A 14,353-nucleotide genomic window follows, 5' to 3' on the forward strand; every position below is an offset into this window, starting at 1 on the left:
TTCCCCTGGTCTGCAGACCAGGGAGATGGGGAGCAAAGCAGAGCAAAGCCGTGGAGCCCAAGGGCAGCAGGACAGCCACAGCGCGTCTGGGCTGTCCCGCTGCCCCCGTGCTCCGCGGCTTTGCTCCGGACGCCTGTGGTACAGCAGCTGGGGTGCTGCCGGTTGGTCCCGTAGCGCCGCTCTGGGCGCCACTGGACCAACCCAGCAGCACCCCAGCTGCTCTGCCCCGGGCTTCCTGGAATCAGCCGCTGATCAGTTTCAGCAGCAGCTGACTTGGAGATGCCTGGGGTTCTTAAGTTGAATCTGTATGTAAGTCAGAACTGGCGGTCAGTTTCAGCAGCGGCTGAATCTGGACGCCAGTTCCGACTTACATACAGATTCAACTTAAGAACAAATCTACAGTCCCTATCTTGTACGTAACCCGGGGACTGCCTGTAAAGTAATGTCTCGAGGCCCCGGCCAAACTTGAGTACCAGCCAATGTACATATAAAATGGGAATGAGACCTGCCCCAGATTGCTAAAGACCCTAAACTCTAAGCTCCCTGGAGCAAGGAATGTCCTTTATTCTGTTTGTACAATAGAGTCCCAATCCTACCTAAGGCCTCTGGCACTACCATAATACAAATACAACGTCACAAGGTATTTTTTCAATCTACTAATTCTATGTCCTTAACCAGTGGGACAGTAAGCTTTTCCCCATGGCTGTGTCTAGACTGGCAAGTTTTTCCGGAAAATCATCTGCTTTTCTGGAAAAACTTGCCAGCTGTCTACACTGGTCACTTGAATTTCCGGAAAAGCACTGACGATCTCATGTAAAATCATCAGTGCTTTTCCGGAAAAACTATGCTGCTCCCGTTCGGGCAAAAGTCTTTTTCCGAAAGACTTTTGCCCAAAGGGGCCAGTGTAGACAGCTCAGATTTGTTTTCCGCAAAAAAGCCCTGATCACGAAAATGGCGATCGGGGCTTTTTTTTTTTTTTTTGCGGAAAAGTGCGTCTAGATTGGCCATGGACGCTTTTCTGCAAAAAGTGCTTTTGCGGAAAACCATCCTCCAATCTAGACGTGCTTTTCCGAAAATGCTTTTAATGGAAAACTTTTCCGTTAAAAGCATTTTCGGAAATTCATGCCAGTGTAGACGTAGCCCTTGTGTTTGCATGTGGGTCTTCCAGCAGCAACAGGAGAGACAGGGAGGGATTTGTTTAAAGTTGGGAAAAAAGGACTGTAAAACCAAGATGACTAGCAGGGACCTGGGGGCAGTAAATGCAATGTCTTTTCAGAGGTGACACCCGTCCATTTCACAGTACTAGACAAAGGTTATTACTTCCATTACTGCAGTGTCTAGGGGTGCTAATCACGGCCCAGTGCTCCACTGTGCTAGATGCTGCACAAACAAAAGACAGTCCCTTGCCTTCAAAAGCATCTCTGTGTCTCAATCTGCCTAATAAAGAATAGATGGCAACATACGAATCAAGGAGGCATTAAAATATCAATAATAACTGGTCTGGTGGAGATTAAAAAGTGGTCATTCTTTGAAGAACTGCAGTTGTCACCGAATCCAAGTATCAAATCTTTCTCAAAAGCAAATACTTAAAGATTTCTGTTGATTTACGCAGGCTTCTCTGTACCCCCAGCTGTACAGAAGATCAATTCACACAAACAAGGAAATCTTGTCTATGTATAGTGAAATGTAAAGAAATCCATCACACTGTAACAGACTTTCAGGCTATGTCTAGACTGCATTGTTTTTTCGGGATACCTCTGGTATCCCGAAAAAGCAACACCGTGTCCAAGGAACGTGTCCGCTTTTCGAGTGAGTCCACTTTCTTTCGCTATCCCTGAAAACCTCATTCTATGAGGAATAAGGGATGTATTGAAAGAGCATTTTCCCCCAAAATTTGGCGCTGTGTAGACGTGCCAAATTTCAGAAAAGCCTCTTTTTAAAGTAAATTGGAAAAAGATACGCAATTTGCATACTGCAAATTGCGTATCTTTCCGATTTACTAGTGCAGTCTAGATGTAGCCTCAGAGTTCAAATGAATACGTGACTACTTTACCAAGGTTTGTTAATGATGTCATCTTCTGCTTTTATGAACCCTTTCTGGGTCATCCATTTGTCATTCAAAAACTTGGACCTGGAAGCCATCAAGAAAGCAAAGTTATACTTGCACAGGCAATACACATAGCAGCACATATTTCCATCCCCCTATTGTATCCCCAGAATAGATCATGGTGTAATTGCAAGCATACAATAGCCCTCAGTCAGCCAGTCCTTGTGGGAAAGGGTTATTTCTGTAGGCAGAATATTTCTGAAAGGAAAAAAGGAAATCGTGCAACAATATCACAAGGCAGCTTGCAAGGGAGGAGAAGTGCTGGAAGGTATTAAATTAAATACATGTACAGTTTTGTGGTTTCATGCTTAAAAAGGGAAACTGCCCTGTGTTGCAGAGCACCACGGATGAGAGTACATAAAGCTGTTCTCTAAGGGTATGTCTACACTATCCCCCTAGATCGATCTAGGAAGGCTAATGAGGGTGACCGAAATTGCAAATGAAGTGCGGGATTAAATAAAGGCCTAACTTGAATTAGCTAGTATTCCTCCTGCAATGAGGTTTACCAGCTAATTCGAGTTAGGGCTTTATTTTGGAATCCCATTTCACTGCTGCGTGTAGACACGGAGAGTTACTTCGGGCTAGTCAATTTCGAAAAATGGCAACCGGTCAGGAACATGCAAATCAAGCGAGGGATATTTAAATCCCGCACTTCATTTGCAATTTCGGTCGCCCTCATCAGCCTCCCTAGATCGATCTAGGGGGCTAGTGTAGACATACCCTAAGTGTGGTGTCAGGGAAAATTAGCCACAGGACTTAGAGCAAGTGTATCACTCCCCATCCCTGCCAACAGCATGAGCTTTTACTACAAGAGAGTGTTCTTTCCCAATAGACAGCACAAGGCAGAGAGAGAAGAGGACAACCTTAATATTTCTTTCCTTGAAAAGTCCCAGCAGAGAACCCAATAAAAATGCTTAATAAACTCAGGACTAGAACTCTTCCAAAATGACCAGTGATTTCTGGATGCCCCCTGAGATAAATTTAAGTGGCCTTATTTTCAGAAAGCTGAGTTTTGACCATCTGTAAACCAGGTCCCTGTCCAAAGCATCAAGTTGGGTACCCAAAAGTTACTAGACACTGTGGAGAAAGTTATGGATGCCCCACCCCTGCAAAGGTAGCAGGTGCTAAGCAGAAAGAGAATGGGGGCAGTTCCTTACATGTAGTTCCTGACAGAGTCGGGCAAGATGACAACACAGCGCTGACCCTCCGTCAGATCCTTGGCAGCCTTCACAGCAATGGACATTGCACTGCCGGAGCTGCCACCTGTCAACACCCAGATGACACAGTTAAGACAGCTACACTTGGAAGCCATTTGTGAAAGAAAAGGACAAGGTCAGAGAAAGGTAGGTGAGCATCACCTCAGGGCTGGAGAAAAGAACCCCAGAGCTCGAATGCCAACACTGTCAAAGTTTCCCTTTGACAGGCTAAGCGATTCACACAAAGCCGCAATCTAATTCATAAGACATTTGGGAGGATTAGTATCAGCTCTTACCGCACAGTAACCCCTCCTCTCGGATTAACATGCGCGCCAGACCAAAAGATTCCTCATCGTTGCTCTTGTACCACTTGTCCACCACCTAAGAAGAGTGCAGGGGAAAGGAGACAAGATGCAGCTGATCTATGCCCCTTTCAGGATATACTGTAAAGATGCTTCAAATTATACACTTCCAATTGGGTTCATATTCCATCACTGCTTTTTATTGCCTAATTAACACTTTTTCGGTATTAGTGGTGTTCTCTATACTAGTAAAAAGTACTTTGCCTTTTAAATAAGGTGTCTGTGGGAAAAGCTACAAGGGGAAATGGTCATTCTCCTCCCTTCCCAGCTGAGGTGCCAGGAAAGCGAGTCTTACTTGGACCAGGGTCAAATTGTGAGTTGGGGTTATTTTGGTTTTATTTAAAAGGATAGTTCAGGAGAAAATCTATCTTCACAGTGTGTCGTCACTCATTTCTCTTGCTCTTTCATAATACTGTGTCCAACACAGAAGTTCAACTGGGGCTTTTTTAATCTGCTGGGATACAAAGGGAAGTGGATTGTGTTGCACCTCCTAACCTCTATAACCTTGTACACACTATCTGCCTCATTTACAGCAGCTGCCATAATATTTCCCCACCTCACCCCAGAGCAGAAGGCAAGGAATGGTTAAGTGGGGAGCTTGACTTACCGATCTGTCCAGCACTGTAGGGACAAAATCATATCCAATCCCCTCCACCTCATATGTCGTCTTGTCAGTTTTATTCAGTTCTTCGGGCTCAGCAAGAATGGAGCCCTGAGGATCGACGCCAATAATCTGAAGCAGCAGATTTCAGATTTGGCTACAGTTATTCTGTTGTGTCAACATGGCCATTAAATCAAAGTGTCACGTTAGAACAGTTGTCTCACCAAACTGTCATGCTGGCCACGCACATACTGACCTCGGTCACTGCACTGAGCCTGTAATTAATCTGTTCCTTGGCAAGTTCCCTTGCTACTCCTACCCCAAGCAATTCCTCCTGCTTTGTCAGGCTGTGGGACTTTGTAGGGGAAGGCACATCTCATTCTATGCAGATTTTATTTAGCTCAAGGATGGTGTTTGCCCCAATCCCACTCTCAAGTTATATCTCTTGCCCATTTTGTATCAGGAGCAAGCAGAAAGTCTTTTCAGAGTAACATGGCACTTCTGTTAAAAGCTGGTGAAATGGAAAGTAGCCACCAAGAGTCATAAGGTAGCAGCAGACAGGAACATTATGTGCTTGTTGAGGGACACCCAGACCATATCATGGGGCAGTGTCCCTCTGAACTGAATGGCAGCACAGCTTCACAGGTGCTTAATCTCCTCTGCCTAGTCAGTCAGCTCCACGCATGGAGCCCTGAGCCTCTGACTGGATGGGACTGATTAATCACCCATGAAGCTGTGCGGTCACAGAACTTAGAGGGAACGCTGTCATGGGGACAAGTTTAATTTGGCCAGAAATTCAATGATCCCAGATAATTACCCCTTGTGAAGTTACTAAAGAGAAAGTGCGATCATCTTTTCGCTAAACATGGGTGTCCACTGTAGAGAGACCAACATTTGCCAATATGTGCCATATGGAATTCGTGACTAGGGTCACAAGTGGGGAAAAAAAAATGAGGTAGCTTCATGCGCTATTTTGTGAACAGCTCAAAATAAGCAGACTTGTCACAGGTAAGGGCTGAAGTGAAGAGATGAGAAAAATGGGATTATTCTCCTGAGGAACACTTATAGCTAGAAACAGCTCCCATGATATATTAGTTTGCCACTTACTTTGCAGTCTGGGCATTTCTCTTTCAGCTTTCTGGCAATGCCAGTGATGGTGCCTCCAGTGCCAGCTCCGGACACCAGCATGTCTATTTTTCCTGTTTTACGTGCAAGAAATCACATACCACCATGAAAGCATCCATTAGCATTAGAGATAAAAACCCGACGGCAGACCAGGAATGGACAAGATGCGTTACTCTCTCTGAGAACGCAGTTAACATCAGAAAGGTGACAATGTAAAGTAACCCTTTACCTCTCAGTAGGTGAGCTCAGAGACGTACCTTCAGACTTTGTTCCCCCACCTGCCCATTTAGTCCAGCATTATTCAGCCTTTTGGATGTGCTGCAGCACCCGTATTTGAGATTTTGGGGATGGGTCAAGGGATATATTATTTTTGCCATTGGTGGATCTGTTTTATGTTGTTTGGTGGTGGATATTTATCTGTTCTTATTTAGCACGTTGTGTGCATTAACAAAACAATCAGGACTTGGTTAACTATTTTATCTGATGTGTCTTATTTCTGGTAAATTATTTAAAGAGCAAGTCTAACTCCCAGGCATGTACACAAGAAGTTATGCTTGCCAATCAAGACCATCCCAAGAAACAGAGTCTGATTCCGACCCTTCATGGGTCTAGTTCCATCGACTGAGACAATAATGCCAGACTTACAACCCTAGCTGTGAGATCAGAATAAGGCCCATAGACTTTACAAGCTGGACTGAGGTTATGTCTAGACTGCAGAGTTTTTCTGGGATACCAGAAATATCTCGGAAAAAACTTTGCCGCATCCAGGGACCACGTCCACTGTTTTGGAACAGTTTTCGAAAAAGTGAGTGCGTTCTTTCGGCATCCCTATATTCCTCTCAGTCAGAGGAATAAGGAATGTTCTGAAAGGAGTTTTTTCCAAAATTTGGCCCCGTGTAGATGGGCCAAAGTGGAAAGAGATACGCAAATAGTGGTTCACAATTTGCATATCTTTTTCCAACCCCCCCAAAAAACCCTGCAGTCTAGACGTAGCCTGACTGTGAAGATGAGCTCTGAGATGAAAGTGTCTTCAATAGTCTTCACTGCTATGTCAGTAACACCACCTTTACACATGTAAACTGAGGAAATCTGACATGGAAAGCATGTATAGACAAACAAAAGCTCATGGTGCTATTTTTACAGTTACTTTTCAGAATACAGCTGCACTGTACATGCAGGTGGTCATAGCTATCAAAATCTAATCAAGGGCTTTATTACTTTAAATCCAAACATCCCACTGAGAAGCTAAACATGAGGTTTTCAGGGACAGACTGAGAAACCTGATGTGCAAGCTCCCTCTGCTGGCAACAGATACAACTTACTGGTAAGTATGGATAAAACTGTGCCATGGTAAAGTCATTCCTAATTTCCAGTGGTGTTGCAATGAAAAAAATAGATATTTCACGCTAGGATCGTGGTAATCTTGTGGACAAGTACTGCTGTGCACAGTAACACTTTGTAATAGTTTATTTTGATAGCCCTCTTTGAAATGGGACTAAATCAAAGGAAACTACCATACTATTCATGTACAGCAACAGGGTCCGCATAGAAGGCAAAATTAATGGTTCCATGACAGTGGTGTTTGTGTGATAATCCCAGCTTTACTAATAAGTTGGATCCAAAACTACAGATATTCCTGAGGACACCATCAAGTGAGGAAAGTCGTGTGATGGGGCAAGTGGACCGTATACAACATTTGGTGGGGTGGAGACCGTATACAACATTTGGTGGGGTGGAATTAAAATGCTGCATTAGATAGCCATATTAAACACCCTCCCGCCCCCCAGTTTACACTAAGAACTAAGACTTTTTAAAAACCACTTCCTGTTCATGATCATTTTGAAACTCCCTAGATCTTCAACTCCACTGAGCTATGCAAATATTATCATCTACAAGTCATCATTTTGCGTGGCCAGTCACAGAAAAGTAAAGCAAGAGGTTATTTTTAAAAAAATCCCATGCATCTAGTTAAAAGTATATCATTTGAATTATGCAAACTTTACAAATCCTGATCTCAGATCCTATGTAATTCTATGCCCCTGGCAGTCTAGGCCTTATTTCACAGGGTGTGTGTGATTAAAACCAAACCTCTCCAGAGATTAATTAAGAGTGCTAGTAGAAGAATTAGAATACCTTCACATTGCTGCAGGATCTCCTCTGCTGTAGTGTCATAATGTGCCAAGGGGTTACTGGCGTTGCGGTACTACATTGAAATACAATGGAAAAAACATATTGAACCATGAAACAGCCCATAAAAAAATATCACACCCTTAGGAGCAAGTAGAAAAATTACCAGCATCTCATAAAGGCACTATAGGCTTTCAGCAGTTTCTAAACTGATTAGCCATTTACCAATACTGTCTACCATGGCCTGGAACCGACTCCTGCAGCTGCCCCAACTTAAACAACTGGTATTTTTGTGCCAAGGTATTTCTAAGATGCCAAGATCCCTTAAAAGTAAGGGCAATCTGCTTGTGGGACTATTTTCTGTCCCACAAGCAGATTGTGGGATGCTGAGCTTTCTATAACTCCAATATGCAGAATTGCCAGTCTAGAAGAGAATATTAACTTCGTCCTTCTGTAAACTATGCTAACATAGGATCTCTCTCTCAGGGTGAATAAAATATATATATTTTAAAACTAGATTTAAATTAAATCTTTAAAAATAAAGTTATAAACAACCTACTCTAAAGGCCTAAATTGACTATAATCCATCATTACCACTTAAATTAGAAATACAACATTAAGCAGTATAAGTTTGCTGCTGAAATTTTAAAGAAAGTGGAACTAGTGGAAGTCATTTGGCAAGCACCAAGAACTAGAGTTTGAAATAATTTCACAGATGTAGCCTCTTCTGATTCAGAGCTGAAAACACAGAAAAGTTCTCTCCCCCTCTTCTAAACAGTAAATAAAATGCAGGTGCGAGATGATGAACTGTCCTATTTCTAAAATCTTAAAGGATATGGTGAACAGAAACAGTTCAATTCACTAACTACAAATACTTCCCTTGTTTAATAAATCAGTCAGTTGCAAATGCAAACCAGGTTTTTGCAAATTTTTATATATCTAGCACATCCAAGATTTTTATTAGTTAGATAAAACTATTAAATGTATTTTTGCACATTTAATTCGATTCTTCTTTCCATCCAAACAGAGCTGGACTCAAATCACAGACAAAAAAGTTAATCTAGTAAATAAGAAATTCATCATCCTATAACAAACAAAATGTAAAAATTAAATTATCTGAATGAATTATTTAAGCAATTATAGTATATTATAGCAAAAAACAGGCCAATGTTTAGCGTAAAGGCTGTATTTAAAATTATAAACCAATGTATTTTAATGGCTACCAGCAAGTGAAAATCATATTTTTTAAGGGAAATAACTAAAGTAAAACTACAAAACAAGATTCAAACTGGTGAGTTAAATCAATATTTCCTGCTTGCTCATTTAAACCATGATTAAAATTAACAATTTTAATTGCCTCAATTTGAAAAGCCAATTCTCCCTGGGCTTTTTTGTTCTACTCCAGTGGCTAAGCTTCATTTGGTATTTGCGATTTGATACTTTTGCTGAGCTAAGGAATCTTGTAAGGCAACAGTAACTCACACTTTTAGATCCAGCAAACCCAGATTCAAACTACACCTATCCCCATCCAGGACTGTTACACACTTTCCGTGGAGAGCAGGAACTAGGGATGTAAAATCCCATTTAACTGGTGAACAGAGAATTAAGCACAGAATTAAACACAACTTTTCACCAATTAAAGACACTGTCAGCTCCTGGTGGGGCTGCCAGTTCCTGGCCCTGGGCAGAGACCAAGCAGGGCTGGAGTAGCTCTTTGCCTGCAGCAGCCTGCTCCCAGGTATCGGGTAACTGGTTAACTCCCTAGCAAGAACAAGAAGGATATTACAAATATTTCTCTCTATCCCACATACGCATCTCAGTTGCTCAGAACCTTACCTGGTCTAGTATATGGGAATTGGGGATTTCATTTTTCAGTCTCCATGCCACGCCCACGTGAGATTCAGGTGAGTCAAACCTAGCAGTAGTTGGGGTCCTCACAATCTCAGCACCAAGGGCTCTCAGAACATCCACCTGAATCAAACAATCAGTCAAAAATCTCCACAGGCACAGAGATTCTACTAGCATGCCAGAGGATTAAAACAAACAAACAAAAAAGCGCCAAATACAGGTTGAATCTCTCTAGTCCCGGACCCTCATGACCTGACTGGTTTCGAACGAGAGAATTTTCTGGACCAAGGGAGGTCAGTATTGTCTAGTGGCATCACCAACACTTCCTCTACTTACTGTGCTGTTAGAGGACATTTAGGGGTAAATAAGAGCTAAATGACAGCACAGAACACAGAGCTAGGACTGGTGGCAGTTAAAAAAAAAAAAAAAAAACTTTATGGGACTCCAGGAAACTTGGGCACACCCATGAAAAGTGGACATCCAGCTAACTAAAATCATTCTGGATAACAGATGTTTCTGAACAAGCTGGATTAGAGAGATTCACCTGTAGGAACTTTATGTTAGCAAGTGGGTGCAACTCTTCCATACCCATTGCTTAAAGCTTCTGGGAATTCAATCCCCAGAGACTAAATACAGGCAGTCCCCGGGTTACGTACAAGATAGGGACTGTAGGTTTGTTCTTAAGTTGAATTTGTATGTAAGTCGGAACTGGTACATATTGTAGGGGAAACTCTAGCCAAACATTTCTCCAGAGCTCAGTTTTATTCTCCCACACCTCACTTCCCTCAGTCCTTTATTCTCAAGCTGAGATGTCTGCTGAGAAAAGCCGCTCCGTGTCTCCCTGGTCTGCTGGGGGGGGGGGGGGGGGTGCAGCTAGCGTGGGGTTGCCTCACCCAGTTTGTAAGTAGGGATCCGATGTAAGTCAGATCCATGTAACCCGGGGACTGCCTGTATCTCAAAACAGATACCCTGTGCAAGTTAAACATGGTCTTCTCTGTCTTGGTTTTGTAAATATTTTGTGGCCTGAAATTTATGATCATTGTTATTTGGCTACATACATTTGTTACTAGCACAATCTGCATTTTCCCTAGCTGAAGATTTTTCTTCCCTAAAAATCTGACCAGTTTAGCTGATGGAAGAGTTAAATTCTCCCTTACAGAATAATATAGGTACACAAGGCTCCAGTGCCATAGCCTAGAACCACTGTTTTATTTCTTATAGTTTGTACAGTGCTTTGCACAGTACGACTCACTCTTTACTAGCCCACAGACAGTACAGGTTGGATCTTACTTGGAACCTGACCGGTCCCAAATGAGGGGATTTGCCAGACCAGGGAAGGTCCTCCCAACATGACCCCTTCTGCCCTGCTGTCCGTGGATAGGTCTCCAGCCCTGCCCCACTATGTCTGCCTGGCCACGACTGCTCAGGCCAGAGCTCTCTGGCTGCCACTGCCATCCCCTGAGCTCCGTGGCCAGGACTGGTGCCCTGCTACCGCCCAGATGCAGGGGCCAGAACTACCTGCTGCACTGTCCATCCCTCTGCTAACATGGGGCTCCTGGCTGAGTTGCTGGACCCTCTGATGTTCTTGCCCCTCGACCTGACCTCCCTATACCTGGGCTCTGTGGTCCAGGAATGTCCATGATCCTGCTGGACCACGGATGTTGCCGGACCAGAGAGTCCTAGGTTAAGGGAGGTACAACATATACCGTCTATTATATATTTGAGAGAGTTTGTCTGTCTGTCCAAGAACTCTTCCTAAACAATTAAGAACTAGGGCCATCAAATTTGGTCTACAGCGTCCTCGTATCCTAATTTAAAGCAAGGTAAAGGTTTGTTTGTGCCAGGAAAATGGGATGTGCCTGGAATGGGATTTTCTCTCAGAAAACCAAACAGGAAAGAGACAGAATAACCAGGCAGGTGAAAAGGGGTCACTGGGGGAATGTCCCCAGCTGTCTGAGACTGTCCTAACCTTGAGCTTCCCACCCCCCAGGTGCTCTTTGGTGTGGGAGGCTGTTGGCTGTTCCACTTCATCAGGGAGCCGGGGGAAGTGCACAGTTTGCTGCATTCCTCACCCTGGTTCAGGAGCACAGGGGAAAGATGAACCTGGACCTGCCTTAACACAACAGCCATACTGAGTCAGACCAAAGGTCCATCTAGTACAGTATCTTGTCTGCCAATAGTGGCCAATACAAGATGTCCCAAAGGGAGGGATCACAACAGGTAATCCTCGCGTGAGCCCTCCCCCTCACCAACCTCCAGACAAACAGAGGCTATTCCTACCTTTCCTGGCTAACAGCCATTGATGGACCTAGCTCCATGAATCTATCTAGCTCTTTTTTGAACCCTGTTAAAGTTCTAGACTTCACCACATCCTCTGACAAGGAGTTCCACAGGTTGACTGTGCGCTGAGTGGAAAAAACAAACTTCCTTTTGTTTGGTTTAAACCTGCTGCCTATTAATTTCATTTGGTGACCCCTAGTTCTTATATTGTGGGAATAAGTAAATAACTTTTCCGTATTCACTTTTCCCATACCAGTCATTTTATAGATCTCTATCACATCCCCCTTTAGTCTCCTCTTTTCTAAACTGAAAAGTCCAAGTATTTTTAACCTCGCTTCATGTGGGACCCATTCCAAACCCCCTAATCATTTTTGTTGCCCTTTTCTGAATCTTTTCCAATGCCAATATATCTTTTGAAATGATGTGACCACATCCGTACACAGTATTCAAGATGTGGGTGTATCATGGTTTTATATATAGGCAATAAGACATTTGTGGTCTTATTCTTGGTCCCTTTAATGGCTCCTAACATTCTATTTGCTTTTTTGACTGCCACTGCACACTGAGCGGATGTTTTCAGAGTCCACAATGACTCCAAGATCTTTCTCTTGGAGTAGTTGTAGCCAAATTAGTCCCCATCATATTGTATATATAGTTGAGATGATTTTTCCAAATGTGCCCCTTCCTCACTGGAACTGTAGCAGCCATGGAGAGGAGCTTCTCACCTGGCCCCAAGCTGCTGTGGAAGTCCTCTCTCTCCAGGGCAGCCTGCATACTGAACTCCTCATCCTCAGCTCCACCCCAGAGCAAGGATTTAAATGAAGCACATACATTTTCAGTTTATCCCCTCCACCACCCCAAACCTTCCCCCCCCCAAAAAAAAAATTGACTTAAAGACCTGAGCAACACCAGGTAAATCTTCTAATAAGTATGTTAAAAATTAGTAATTAAGTGCAATGACTTCAACATATTATGCAGTAGGCCTCCATTTAAATAGCAAGTTGTTAGAGCTCTTAACCTAGGCATCTTGAAGTCATACCACATGAAGTGTTAGCTTTTGAAAGAGACACTAGCTAAGGAAAGTTGAGTGTAGTGAGTGTGAGCAACAGGCCTCTAGGGCAGATCCAGGAGCTGCTGGATGTGATGCGGGCAATTCAGCACATAGTACTTTTCCTGTCACGTCAGAACTTTGCCTATGAGTCAGCAGAATACCAGAGGGCACTCTACTGCTGGAGCAGCTGTTTTTTCAGATAACATTTAAAACCAAGCTGAATTTCCGTAAGCTGAAGAAAGACCAGTGTTGTTCTTAGCCATTTGCAAAGACTTCCCACTGTGTAACCTGAAGCAATACGCTGCAATGTAGCACCGTCTGTCTGGGCTTACCACTCTACAGCCAGCCACCCTCTGCCCTTTTCCCACCTCAAGAAGTTTACACATACTCAGACCAATTTAAAAATATCCAACACATGGTAAACTGGCTTGCAATGCCCTGGTATTCAATTTCACAGCCAAAAAGATGGCATCCTCCTCTCATCAGGATCTAAACATATTCAGACATTTATTTTTAATTATTTGAAATACAAGTAGTTCTGACCTTCTCCATGCTCATTTTCTCCGGCATCACAATGATACAGCGGTAGCCTTTCACTGCAGCAGCCAGGGCCAGCCCAATTCCTGGAAGTGGGGAAATACAGAGTATGTTGCAAAAGAAACAAAACCCCAATGCTAGCTTCAGAATGTTACAGTTCTAAGAGCTGCACTCTCCAGGCCTGCATGGGCATGACTGCAGAGACTAAAAGGTCCAGTTGGCCGCTCTCTCCAGGATAGTTGGAGAGCAGGACTGTCTGCTTTAAAAGTATCAGCTGGCTCAATCCCAGACCAGAACCATCAATAACATGAACAAAACCTGGGAAATCTGAAAGTTCACGTTGCTGAGTTTCCCAGCTTAGTTCTTCCTCTGCATCCCCTTCACCCTCGTTACAGATGTACTTTGTGACTGATGGATTGTAATTCATCGATTAAAGCCAGAAGGGACCATTAATATAATCTAGTGCGATCTCCAGCATAGCACAGGCTGTAGAACCTCCCACAATAATTTCTGCATCAAGCCCATAACTCTGAGGGTAATTCTATTTGCCCTTTTTGCTAGGCTGAATTTGTCTAGCCTCAGCTTTCAACCAGTGGACTTTGTTATGCTTTGATCTGCTTGACCGAAGTGCTGTTCATAAATCTTTTTTCCATGTAGGTACTTGTAGACTTGGCTCAAGTCATCTCTCAACCTCTTGGATAAAAGAAGCTCAACCTGTTAAACTCTCTCTCTCAGTTTAAGGCATGTTTTCCAGTCCTTGACTCATTTCCTGTACCTCTCTTCTGATCTCTTTCCAATGTACGAGGCTCGGGCTGGCTAGAGAGTTAGAATTCTATTTCATGTCTCATATCAAGGTATTGGAATCTGTTTTTGATCCCTGGCAGAACTGTGCCCTTCTGAACTCCCCATTCCCACTCCATTAAAAAGAGCCACCTCACAGTAGCCAAATGCCCAGGGGATACAGAACTCACCAGGGAAAGACACCATACTCTCTCCTGTCAGAGCTGTTCCACTTCATATAGATTAATATATGCCAGAATGATCTAACCATCAGGCTCTCTTGCTCGGGATGTGGCAGACCCAGATTTAAGTCCCTACTTTGAAGTTCCTAGAAAGTAG

General features: G+C 43.4%; 1 protein-coding gene across 5 annotated transcripts in view; it reads right to left on the bottom strand.

Annotated features, from left to right (window-relative positions):
- Positions 1–14,353, bottom strand: part of LOC102445047 (cystathionine beta-synthase-like) — a 56,248-nt gene that overhangs the window by 17,698 nt on the left and 24,197 nt on the right. For all 5 annotated transcript variants that reach the window (XM_075912406.2, XM_075912366.2, XM_075912394.2 and 2 more), the window contains exons 5-12: positions 13,241–13,320; positions 9,355–9,489; positions 7,525–7,594; positions 5,374–5,465; positions 4,273–4,398; positions 3,600–3,684; positions 3,265–3,370; positions 2,054–2,131 (exon numbers count right to left, since the gene is read on the bottom strand). In XM_075912406.2, the coding sequence (XP_075768521.2) occupies positions 2,054–2,131; positions 3,265–3,370; positions 3,600–3,684; positions 4,273–4,398; positions 5,374–5,465; positions 7,525–7,594; positions 9,355–9,489; positions 13,241–13,320 (772 nt within the window). The remainder of the gene's footprint in view (positions 1–2,053; positions 2,132–3,264; positions 3,371–3,599; positions 3,685–4,272; positions 4,399–5,373; positions 5,466–7,524; positions 7,595–9,354; positions 9,490–13,240; positions 13,321–14,353) is intronic.

Source organism: Pelodiscus sinensis, chromosome 1 (assembly GCF_052426305.1).
Source record: "Pelodiscus sinensis isolate ZL-2025 chromosome 1, ASM5242630v1, whole genome shotgun sequence".
In the NCBI taxonomy this organism is placed as follows: domain Eukaryota; kingdom Metazoa; phylum Chordata; order Testudines; family Trionychidae; genus Pelodiscus; species Pelodiscus sinensis.